The following is a 12,874-nucleotide window of genomic DNA, read 5'->3' as shown; positions in this document are numbered from 1 at the left end:
GAAAACAAAATGGGAGGGAGGGGAGAGAAGGCATGATAATGAGCCCTACCTCTGACACATCCTCCTGTTTCTATGGAGACCAAGGAGCCAATCGTGTGGCCCTGCTGAGGACTGTACTACTGAGGAGAGATAGAGGGTGAAGAGAGGCGTATGCAGATGCTCCTCCGTGTTTAGGAGAGACAGTGTAATCTCGCAGTAGCTCTCCTGCAGGTTGTGTCCTCTTGCTTTTTATGTAGCCTCCCAAAACACCGGCACCAGTAAAGAATCAACCACCATGCTTTAAAACAGAGGCTTCTCATCAGTGCAGCTCCTCTAGCTTCTTGGCTCTACGACCCCCTCCCCCCGCCCCACCTTCTCCTCCTCCTCCTCCATCACCATCCACCCCCCCCCACCAGCCGCCAGCCTCTTGGACGCTCCTCGTTACATCACACACACTGCTCCTTGGCTGCCTGTGTTTGTGACTGGGAGGGAGAGGGAGAGTGAGTGAGCCCTGTGTGCGCACGCCGTCTCAGTCACGCAGTCCCATTGACCAGCACACAGGATGGACAAACCAAGCGTGTGGCGCGCCGTGGTGAGCAGCACGGACCCCAGGCGAACGCGAGACCCGGGGTCCCACCCGAGCAGACCGGGCTCTGCCATGGGTTACCGCCTCTACGACATGTGAGTAGCGTGTTTCTGTATGAATGCTGTCGGGGTAGGACGGCACAGGAGGGCTCGCCTTGCTGGGGCGGCACTGGTTGTAGCTCCCATTCATGGAGACAGCAGTGGAGTGGGTGGTGGTGGTGGTGGAGGAAAGCACGGCGTCTTCCTCTCCAGTGTCTATGCTGAGTCACCTATGGCATCCAGACCTTGCTCCGTCCTCTCATGTTCCCCTCCTGTGCTCTTAGTAAACAACATCTCTCGCCAGAGGAGGGGCGGCGAGGTGGAACAGACGCTTGTTTTCTGTGATAAATGTCACCTTGATGAATTACCGCCATGTGTCTTCATACAAAGTGATGAGTGTTGTTTTGTATTTGCCCACCATTGTGACTGAAATCACAACAGAGTCATGTGAGTGATGGTTTTAGAGCCTCTGGCGGCTGAGAAAAATTACTCATTTCTGGATGATGCTGTGACAGCTCTCACTGGGCACATGAGTTCCTCGCAGCTTCTGCCGTATAGTTGTGGGTGTGAGTGTGTTCTCTTGTGTGATTGGTACAATGCGTATGTGTGGCGTTGCTAGTGTGTGTGTGTGTGTGTGTAAAATGCGGCTGAGTCTGAGCTGTTATTTTTGGGATGGTGATGAGTCCTGCAGTCTGTGTGGAAAGCTCCCGTCTCTGCTTCAGTAAATCATGTGTCAGATCTGCCGTGATGAAAGGTTGGACGGAATTAGATTTGCGTTATGTTAGGGTTGTATTTTTGGTACGGTGCTGCACAAGAATTTTCTGCACAGAATCTACCCCTCGCCTAGTACGCGACACCTTCAGTATTTAGCTGAATAAGCACTCTGTTACCTTATATCTCTGCAGAGGCACATTTGAGTTTGTTTTCTTCGCTGTAGTGTCTGTAGTCTGCATCATTTTCACAACCCTGTAAGTGTAACCATGTACATGAATTTTCCACACATGTACTTAACAGCTGGTGCATAGCGCCGAACTGAATTACCCTGTCATGTCATGATATAATGCCATACATGGGGATCAGTCATCCTAATGAATATGAGACCTTCACGGGTCTCCACGGAGTCCTTCACGGGCAATCTGCTCCTGCCATCCACCGGCTTGAATCTCTATCTTGTTTCCATGTGTACAGCACACATGAATGCATGAATGCATGAATGCATGAATGCATTCCTCAGATTCTCAAGTTCCTTTAGTGTTCCAGTAATTATAATTTTATGACATGCTTCATTCCGTTTTTTGTTGTTGCATAATAAGCAATTGGACATATTGGTCCGACTTCTTTTCTCCCTGTTTCCTCCTCCAGCTTTAGTCCAGCGAGAGCTTTAAACACAGGAAGTCACATGACCAGGCCGAGAGGCAGAGCTCAGTGCAAATCAGTGCAAGTGTGGTGCAAATCGATGACTTTGTGAAACAGTCGCTGTTGTTGTTGTTGTAAGGGGACAGAGGACATGTGCCGCCGATTGACACTAATATGTTGGCTTGACTGTCTGTCAAACAGACTGAGGCTCTCAGTGCCTCCTCCTTTAATGAGGAGCTGGAGCGGGATGAGTGTGTTCTGTTGTAAATGTCATTTCATCATCGCTGGCAGCCCAAGTCCCTCTGGAATACTAATGCTGTGTTTGTACAATACTGGAAGGCCAAGAGAAGGATAACCTGGACTTGGCCAAAGGCTTTCTTGGCCTTTAAGGATACTACACTTCACTACTCTGAGGGCCTCAAGGGATGCGGAGGTCGCCTTGGGCAGAACACTCTAAAATACGACAAGACGTGTTTGTTCAGTTTAGCACAGTGGAACAAATGTGTGTGCCCTGAAAATGCAAGCACACTAAGAAATAAACGACAATACGTAATCAAACCTGGTCTGTTAATGTGCTGCCATGTGTTAAGCAGGGAGAGATACCGTATACCAATATGTTGACACTGCACATACTGTGTCTTCTGAAATAATAATCAAACCATAATGGTATTGCTAAATCCACAGCCCTTGAGTTGGTTTTCCTCCGAGTGGTTATGACATGGATCGGTCCAGTAGATACTCTGCACCAGTGTTGGTGCCCTAGCTTCGTTGTTCAGCAGTTGTTAACATGGCTCGTGCACGAAAAAGGGGATAATCGCTTTCTACTAATATGCAAATTTTTGTAATTCCAGATCATGAAAGATATGTATTGGAGTTGAGATGTGCACGTCTTTTTTTCCGTGACATTACCATCCAGGAGGTTTGATCTTTGAGCGTGGATTCTTTTCTGGGATTCATATTCACCTCGCTGTACTCTGAATATATAACATTGCACGGACAAGGTGGCTAATAAACATCAATGGGCTTTGCCCTTCATTGAGATAATGTCATGCGTTCTCAGAGGGCATTCATGCCATAAAGCCGTTACAGCGGCAGGAATGCCCATTTCCCATTATTGGCTGAGAGATTCTTAATGCAATGCCTCTGCTCAAGTGACGCCAGCGCTGATTAAAAAGAGTGCGTCACCACCGGAGCTGCAAGGCACTGACAACACATTCCTTCACTTTGAGCCCGAGCCTTTGACAGCGCAGTGTGCTCGGTTTGCAGACTAAGACAACTGCCGGCATTGCTCTGATTATGCCTCCACCGGAGACTGTAACTGTAGGGTGCATGCTGCTATTGCATGAGACAACAACAACAACTGCAACACAGTGTATCGCATTGCCAGCACATGGGTTGGCACAGAGCATGCTGTCAGTTCATATAGCATCAGTGGATGGGGGCACAACGTTACAGAGCTGGCAGTGAGTCACTAGTTAAAACAGGGATACATGTTGTATGTGCAAGGCCTGTCTGCATAATAACCCTTTGATTTTCCACTTGTCTGATAGCTACTGTCATCTGTGAAGTGGATGTGATTATAGTCATTAAAGCAGTCATTATACCAAGGACTGTATAGCTTATTTATTGATCTCTTAAAGGACCAGTGTGTAACATTTAGAGGGATCTGTATGCAGAAATGGAATATAGTAGTAATAAGTACGTTTTCTTTAGTGTATAATCACCTGAAAATAAGAATTGTGTTTTCGTTACCTTAAAATGAGCCGTTTATATCTACATAGGGAGCGGGTCGTCTTCACGGAGCCAGCCACCATGTTTCTATAGTAGCCCAGAACGATGACAGTACTCACTCCAGAGTTAATCCTCGTCTCAGCCGCCGAGAAACAAGACCTCGGGAAACCTCTGTTGGTCTTGAGGAGCTACAGCATTTATTTCTGCACAAACTGCAACTTCTACTGTACATTCACTTGATATAAACTAACTCACTTGTTTTCTTAAAAAGATCACACACATTCGTCACCGCTCTCTCTCTCTCTCTTGCTTCACCATTCACTTTGCACTTACACACATACGCTACACACTGCTATTCTCCAAATGACCTACGCTACTCTTAAAACAGCTCTAGAGAAGGGCTGTTCGCGTATTCACGTCGGCCACCGTAGCTCTCGCACACTTGGCACACGGGAGAGGTTGCAGACTGCAATCTCACCGCTAGATGTCGCCAGATGTTACACACTGTACCTTTTTAATAGTTTTGACAGATAATAGGACATTCACACCTTAAGATTTTATCTCCTGCTCCATCAATAATGTTCTGACAGAACCGATTAGAATAGGCGCAATAATAGTGTAATGCGGTAGAGCATGATGGATCATGCAGAGATGAGAATGGATCATAGGGTCACGAATCACCTCATGGAGGTGTTTTGACAACACGGAGATAAAGAGAGCTCCACTAGATCCGTCTGCCAAGTCAAACAACCTACTCTACCATTTTCTCCACCGATGCTACTGTAGCATTTTGCCAAAATAGCACAAACTTGGCTCAGGCCGAGCTCGGTCAGCTTAAAGGCTGCTGCCCACTAAAACCTCAGCAGCTGGACATCTGTAGGCTGGCAGTGAGCTTTCAGTGGTTGAGTTTCAGCCATGTGTAAGAATTATCAAACCAACGGGAGCTGTTGGGCTCTCAGGGACACATCTCAGTGAGCTAAAGTTTCCTCGGGGGAGTAGCTAGTGTCTGATGCATCCCGTGGTTTGAAACAGCCCATAATAAGCTCCTGCCTTTGCCAACAGCAACGTCAGAAGCGACAGCACAGAGGAGAGTCGGGTGCATCAGAAAAGGATGCGTCTCCAGAACATTTTGTTCCTCTGGAAAAAATACAAACAGATATGAGGATATGTTTATCAGCAACAATGTTACATAATAACAACCACACCAAGATATCACAAGGATGTTATTTCATTCTTATTTCCATGGTTTTCTGTTTTTTTTTATCATAATTGGAAAATGGCTGTAAGTCATTTCTACAGAGTGCATATATATATGACTCATGCTAACACACTTTCTAAACATGTTTTCATGACTCTGGATTTCCGTGCGCACTGTATTTGCTTATTCATACAATACATGTTAATCCTATCCGGGATTTTAAATGGTGAATCATAGTCACGTGTTAACATAGGCTCAGTTATAAGCCATCATTCAACAAGCCATATCATTCATACTGTATGGTTATTAAAGAAGACGCAAGCATCGCTTTTTCTTTCGTAGTAGATTGAGCTGTGTGTTTTTGTCAAACGCAGCCTGCTGTTGGTGCTGCGTCTATGTGTATACCCTCTTTGACAGAGGAGACGGCGCTCCCCATCAGTTCTGTCACTCGGCCTCAGGTTATGAAAGGCCTTCAAGACAGCTGGCAGAGACTGAAGACTGTGGGATCCACCTCCAAACAGCCACAAAGGATTTTCTTTCCTCTTTTTTTGTTCTCTTTTTCTTCGCCTTTGCTGTTTGCTTTCTGCTTTAATACAAAGCAAAAGCTGGAGGAGTTATTATGAATCTCTTCTCTTCCTCGTGTGTCTTTCTCTGTCTCGTCCCGCTTTTGTCTCCACACAACCTCCTCGTCCTTCTCTTCTCTTCTGTCTTTTTTTCCCCCTCCACCTATCTTCTGCGTGGCTGCGTTCAGGCTGGGGGCCTAAACAGCTGTACTGTACAATCTGCATGATGCAAGAGCTTGTGCTCATGCCAACTGTGCTGTAACTTTCATGTAATGAAATGATATTATCGTCCCAGTTGTATAAACTAACATGCTAGTCAGATAATCTTGAGCTTCTGTGCCTCCCTCTTTGCCAGTAATGGTACCTCCCCGCTGACTGCAGCAGTTGTGTTTTTTTTATCCCAAATAGAAGAGGGAAGCACAACTGTGTGACACATCAGTGAGACACATGTGCAAAGAGTTGAGGTTGGACACTATAAATCACCACCATAAATCATCCTGATGTTCAGTTTTAAACTGCGTTTTCCATGCAGCTGACATAAACTGTGTTTAATGATCTAATAATGCGTGTTGTTTTTGTGTAGAGATGTTCAAATTGGCCACTCGGAATCTGCCATTTATTGAATGCTTCTCTAATGCGGTGTGAATAAGAAAAAAAATGAATTTCCATGATGTGTTGTGCTGATGTAGTCAGAGTGAATCAGACTCCTCATTCCCCCGATCACATCAGCTCATTGACTCCCTGAGCTCTGCAAACATGGACGTTACTCTGATCTGCCACCAGGGGGTGAACTTTTCTAACACATCCTTTCAGACAGGCTGTCCTTAACACAGACATTATGAGCTTATGCTCCTCTGTGTACTTTAAATCCTGGTTATAAGGATGTCTTTGTCATGGATTTATGTGCAACTTTGCTATAGCTCTTATTCTATGATCTATTATTATCTTAAGCTATCTCCATCCATCTTCTTTGGTCCCCCTTTTTGAATGGATCAGTTTGCAGGAAGGCCTTACGAGACAGACAAACGGTCAGGGTTAAGTCCAATCAGGTTCTTTGTGGGCAGGACAGCCACCACACCTGTAAATCTCATCTTCTTGCATGTCTGTATAATCTTTTACATTCTTGCTCCAGGTTTTTATCCGTGCATTGTTTCTCCAGTGTATAGGTAGGACTCCCTGTCTGCTTCTCTTCATTCAGCCACCTCTTTCTCCCCTCCTCACATACAATTGACCAGAGGATTTTCCGCAGCAGCCCATTTTCTTTTGAAGTGCTTATAGTATTGACTGTGCATCTCCAGCTCAGAGCAGGTCATGGAGAAATCCTCAGGGCAGATTATCAGTGATTGACCCGGTCAGTCACAGGGAGAAGTGGGGTCCCTGCGCTGTAAGGCTCGATATCAGCCCACTTCAGTTCACTGCAGTACGATGCACCAGCAGCAATGTGGAGACAAGAAGTCAAGAGCTTGTTGAATGAGGTCATTTATGCTGATTGATGGCTAAGCAGATTTGATCATCTGTCTTTTATAGCCTTTTGATCTCTGGAACGGTGGAAAGATTCATATTGATGCACCTGCAGTGCAACGGGGAATCAGGAAGGAAGGAAATACCTGTCATATTTCCACATCCTCCACCATGCTTATTGACTTACAAACACAGACTTTTGGTCGCTTTATGTGACCTGTTTCATAATTGACCTTGAGTCTGGCCTCTGCAGAAATGCACTGACATTGGTGTTCAGGGTTTATATAAAGGCATCGCAAAGGTGGAAAAGAGCATCAAAAGTAATGGTGAGTAGGGATGCACGATATGGATGAGGATGATTTAATATTCCATAGCTCTGACCTAACCAAATCTAACTGACGTCACAATTGTTAACTCAACAAAAACAAAGAACAGTTCTGACTCTTCAAATGTTCATTTAATTTTTCAAGTAAAGTGCATCAAAAAAATTGTTTTGCAAATTGCAATCGTGTTGTCTTCCTCTGAAAACTGTGAATAACATCCACACCAACGATGACATGTTTCACTCTCTAATCAGCGAACAGTTCTTCTTCTTTCCTATTATCGGCCGATAATTTATCGGACCTGATATTGTGCCTCCCTAATGGTGAGTCCTGGTGGCCAAACAGTCTGAAGCACGCACCATGTAACCATGTAGCTGTAAGGTCCCCAATTTGAATCAGTCAAGCATCTTTGTTGCATGTTCCTCCCAAATGTCATTTTCCACTCTTACCTATTTTTAAAAAGGTGAAAAATGTCTAATTTGTAAATGTAAAAATGAGTAATTTGTAACCGAACCCCTGTCAAACACTGACAAACGCTGACGGCCTGCAGAAGTTGACTCACAGATAGCAAAACTTAGGCGGAGGCACACATTGTGAAAAGTGACCAGTTCACCACACATATGGACATGACAATGCATATTGCTATATTGTGCTATCTATCCATCTACTTATTAAATCATCTTGTATACGCACTTGCTCATCTCTTCATCCCCTACAAAAACAAATAATAGCCCGTCATGTGTGCTTGAATGGGAGCCACCTGTGTGTTTTCTGCCAGTTAGTGCTGCAGTAATTGCTCTTCTTCTACGCCTTTGACAGACTCTAGTATGTTATGCTCACTGACACAGCGGGGTTTTCAGCCACACTCACCACCGACCGAAGGCAACCAGACGTGAATTAGAAAGAGGGAGCTAAAAGGGTTCTACATCTGGTATGAACCACATGAGTAAATCACCACCATGAACAACAGAGACATAATCTGCTTTTGGAAATAGTGAGAAAAATATTTTATAAGTGCAGTCGCTTACCTTTTAACTGCAGCCTTAATTGCGGTCGGCGGAGTTTATCTCCGGCATTAGACTCTATCGCTAAATATTATCTCATAATCTGCTCTAAATGTGTCTTTACTTTCCAGCAAATGATGTGTAAGCACTGACATTCAGAGTGCAGACATTTAAACAGGAAGATAATCACACAGAGAATGTGAACTGTTATTTTTTCATCAATGAAGATTGAGACGTGTGGTCATTTTCTGTGAGATGTGTGTAAATGAGGAGTTGTGACAAAAGGCTGATGAATGTTGTGTAGATTAATTAATTCCTTTAGTGTCCCCCCTCCCTTGCTTTTCACACAGGATCTCAGTATAGCCTTTGTGCTGCTCTGGTCTTTCTATATCTTGGCCTGGGAAAAACAGAGGAAGCCCGTATTGTGCCAGGAGGTGTGTGAAAAGAGTCATGCGGAGATCACTTGTCAGACGAAACAGATCTAACTATAGCAATTAGTGTGTTTACGTGTAAATATGCACACACATTAATGCATGTTTGTTTATTTGTGTGTTTGTGCGATATGCCGCGACTCTACTTGTTTGTGTAAATATGCAGCATTTTCAGTGTTTGGACTCTTGACAGCGGCTGAATATTGATGAGAGGCCCTTCCACACCCCTTTCCCATGACTGCTGGGACCGGGTGGCACTGCAGCGTGATTCTCTGCATCTCAGGCAGAGAAAGGACAGCACTGTGCTGCTGGTGTTCAAGTGCAAAACAACCCTTTTTAGCAAGAAAAGAGAGCAGCGTGCTATAGAGTCTATAAGTCTTTATAAGCTTTATAAGCACTGCAGCACGTTTGGAAATGCTTCTAATGAAGACACACACTTATTTGACCCATGTTTAACCCTCTTATTCTCTCTGCATATCGCTGCCATTCACATCTTACAGTTTAATTCACTTCATTAATCACTCTATTGAACATAACTGCTCAACAATTTGTGTGCATTTGTGTTTCCTGTAGTGCCTCCATGACCTTGATGAGTCTAGTACAGCAGCATTTCCTTTCCTTTACGAGACACTGACAAAACATGAGAGCACTTGAAGCTTATATTTATTTCAACAAAGCATGCGTATATAAACTCATGTGGTCGTACAACATTGCAGCAGCCCCTCCCCGCTGAAACGCCAACCAATCGCGGGCTGCTCCGCTGGGCTTCCATTTGAAGCTTCAGTAGTACGGTAGTGTTGCCCGGCAACCAGAATCGGCACATTTCTGGGAGGTCCTGTGTAGATGGCAGCAGCTGTAAGAGGGAGAGGGAGACGGAGAGAGAGCAGGAGGCAGGAGGATCAGGAGAAGTGGGGACAGAGATAGGAAGGAGGAGGTTCAGGATTTTGACTGGAGGAAGAGGAGAAAAAGGAGGAGAAGGATGGTGTTAAGCTGAAGAGGAGTGAGAGAAAAGATCTGTCGCCTCATTATAAAGTTTCATGCAGCAGAGGAGCAGACAGAGGAGGAGGCCATTGATGATCATCCCTGTTGAGTCTGCCTGTTTTGGAGGATTCCTCCTCGTATCAGCTGCTGCTACACATTCCTCTACCTGTGCATGCTGGAGCGGTGCAGAGCTTCGGCTGGAGCTATGATGTCTCAGAGGATCCTGATCTTGACGCACTGTGTGTAGGGACCGGCACAGAGGACAGACCGACTGACCTGGATAGGAGCTAAAAGAGTGCCGAAGCAGCCGAAATAGAGCTTTAAAGGGAGGTGGATCCTGAGCGTTAATACTGGGTCCAAATCGGTCCTGTCGAGGGTTCCTGAAAGGTCTGGCTTCCTGGGTGACACAGGTCCAAAGAGTGATGTGGTTGTTCTGGGCGGGTTAAAAACCACTCAGGCTGTCATCCAGTGGCTGGAGCTCCGGAGGAGGACAGATCCCACGTCCGTGCCAGGGATTAACTGGTGGAAGAAGTGAGCAGGGTCGTGCGCTCGTGGTGCCATGGTGCTTTTTAATGTTGCTGCTCTTCTGCCCTGTTGATTGTCTGAGCTGAGGATGTGGAAGTTCAAAGCGTTTTGCCTGGATTACTGGCATGTGCTGTGTTTGCACCCACACAACAACTTTTACAAGAGGTAGGTTTAAAAATGGCTGCAGTCATGTTTGGTTCTTGTCCTTCTGGCGCTACGTTGTTTCTGGACAACTTATAATTATCACAGAGTTCTGTCAGCTTGTTGCCTGACTGTGCTGAAGCGCTCCCAACATTGAAGCAAATCCATATGATTTTAAAACACACTCTAGCATGACTTGAGAGAAAAAAGCTGTGGTGCTCCGCTCTGCACGCTGACACACAGGCTGACTGACTGAGAGAGACATTAGAGCGTGTGAGCTGGCTTGAACCATTATCGATTTCTCAGAGCGAACCAGGTTAGGACTGTTATTTTGTAGGAGCACTTGGTTAAGCAACTTGGCACTTGGAATGATCTCGTTTGTGTCAGTTTGTCTGTTTAGCGTTGGCGCTGCTGAAAAGCACTTAGATGCCTGAAATCATTCATCTGTGTCCCACTGGGAACTCTCCTCTTTCACCTTTCACCTACTGCGTTATCTGCGCCTGATTACTGAGTCGAGCTTTGCGGCTCTCATCAGGGTTGACAAAGACATCAATTTTTTTTATGAATCTATAATGTGTTTTGGGATTTCTTCTTCTTTCACCGCAACATGCCCATCATGTCGTCAGATTTGATTTAATGTCCCCCTGGTGACACTTAAAACCCGTAAATCACAGCAGTGAATCAGAGGATGCAAGATATTTAACAGTTTGAACATCATGGTTTCTTTTTCTTTGAGAGGTTTTACCACTGATGTATGTTTTTTCGCAGCTTCCAGGTATGTTAAAAGGTGCACACTCGTCTCTCACACTCCCACACCCCCATCCCCCTGCTGCTGTGTTGAAACCATTAAAAAATAAACCTCCCCTGCCTTTTACCGCCTATCAGGATTCACAGATATGATGCTCTACGTTCCATACATACACTCCACCCCCTCAGACTGAGATGCACATTGACCTGCTTTGCACAAAACAACCACTATCTGTTGAAGATGTAGAGAAAAAGACAGATATGAATGGATTATCCACGATATAAACGTGCTTTAATGTTTGGGTGGTCTTTATTTTTAATTAAATCGGCCTCTGTAATTTCACATGTGTGTATTTCAAACTGCAATCTCAACTTCAAAGAACTGTAATTCCTCTGAATTGTTACTTATTCAACATAATTTAGATCCCTGGTTTTTGCAGTTGTGCAGAAAAGAGCTACAATATTTTGATCCATTTTCCTCCTGCTACACCAACACCGGTTATGTTTGCAGAGGTTTCCTTCATGGCATCCCGTCGTGCAGATGTTTGATGTCTGAATCAGAGGCAAGCTGCGGCGTGAAGTCACTGATCCAGTACCTGTGAAAATTCAGGTGCACATGCCTGCTGTCTGCCACATCTCTATATGCTAATGCATTCACACATATAAAAACACACAGTTTGTCATAAGCGTTAGTATTCTGAAGGTGAGGACGCAGTATGTCCGGGATTCATTAATAATGCATCACCGATTCAGCTGGCAGCTCTTCTTTGAACGTAGGCTTCAGGGAACCCCCCCAGCTGTTGGTGCTACCTCAGTACCAAATGCTTATGATATTATCGTCATCGTTTCAGTCAGATTTTTGATTTTGTAGTGTTTAGGGCTGTCTCTTTAGTTGATTAGTCAATTGTTTTGCTTTTTTCATGCTGAATGATCTATTTCTAAGAAACATATCAGCACATCTTTGGCCAACACAAGATTTAAAATGGTGCTTTTGTGTGATTCTTTGATGTGTTGATCAAATCAACTAATTGATTAGTCAACAAAATCATAGGAGTGTTGGTCGACTAAGAATTTCTTTGGTCAAGGACAGCCCCAGTAGTGTTACAGTACTGTCAGAAGCTATGTGGTCTACTTAGTTTTAGGACTGTCCTGAATGCCAGTTTTTTGGGCTCCGCAGCTTTGGTGAGACATATTCTAAGGTATTCGAAGCCGCTACCGCACTGCTGTACACACACGCACCTCTACACACAACAAACAACAATATACGTCTGAGAACAACTAATTATAATTAATGTTGAATATAAAAAATTTATAATGTTGTGGGAATATTCCTTATTTAATGGGCTCTCTTGGGATTCATACTTTTTTATTACTTACTATACTTATATTAAGAAAAAAAACTAAAAACTAAGCATTCGAATACTGATTAGGAGGTCAATTACCATGGCAATGGTCAAAGCCTCTAAGCATTTGGGTCTGCCCTACGTAGTTTAAATAATTAACTACATCTTTTGCTAACTGCTGCTAACGGCTGATCTCAGTCTGTGACTCTTTGGAAGGATTCAGGACGATTGTTGTTTCTTTTTTTTCCGCACACTGTGGACAACTCATAATGTGTCTAATCCCGCAGAGTTACTGGAACATCCTGGTCATTGGGTGTAACTCATTACATTGCTCCGGTTCCAGTGTAACACATTCAGATTGTATCCCAGAACTGAAACTGTGCTGTTAAAAGCAAGGTCAGAGTAGTAACTCAAAACAGCCTCTCCCAGCTGCTGAACTGGGGTTCACCCTCCCACCCTCCCTCCTG

The 12,874-nt window shown here is 44.5% G+C and overlaps 1 protein-coding gene across 6 annotated transcripts in view; it reads left to right on the top strand.

Moving 5' to 3' along the window:
- Nucleotides 1–12,874, top strand: part of iqsec1a (IQ motif and Sec7 domain ArfGEF 1a) — a 100,889-nt gene that overhangs the window by 43,970 nt on the left and 44,045 nt on the right. The window contains exon 1 of one of the 6 annotated variants that reach the window (XM_074643845.1): nucleotides 402–660. The exons of 4 other annotated variants lie outside the window; for them this stretch is intronic. In XM_074643845.1, the coding sequence (XP_074499946.1) occupies nucleotides 542–660 (119 nt within the window). In that variant the 5' untranslated portion in view covers nucleotides 402–541. Of the gene's footprint in view, nucleotides 1–401; nucleotides 661–9,537; nucleotides 10,342–12,874 lie in introns of those variants that run through there. One more of the 6 variants, XM_074643847.1, reaches the window with a different exon arrangement.

The sequence above is a fragment of the Sebastes fasciatus genome, chromosome 8, assembly GCF_043250625.1.
Source record: "Sebastes fasciatus isolate fSebFas1 chromosome 8, fSebFas1.pri, whole genome shotgun sequence".
Lineage (NCBI taxonomy): Eukaryota > Metazoa > Chordata > Actinopteri > Perciformes > Sebastidae > Sebastes > Sebastes fasciatus.
The sequence above is the reverse complement of the archived record's forward strand: the minus strand, read 5'-3'. Positions and strand labels throughout refer to the sequence as shown.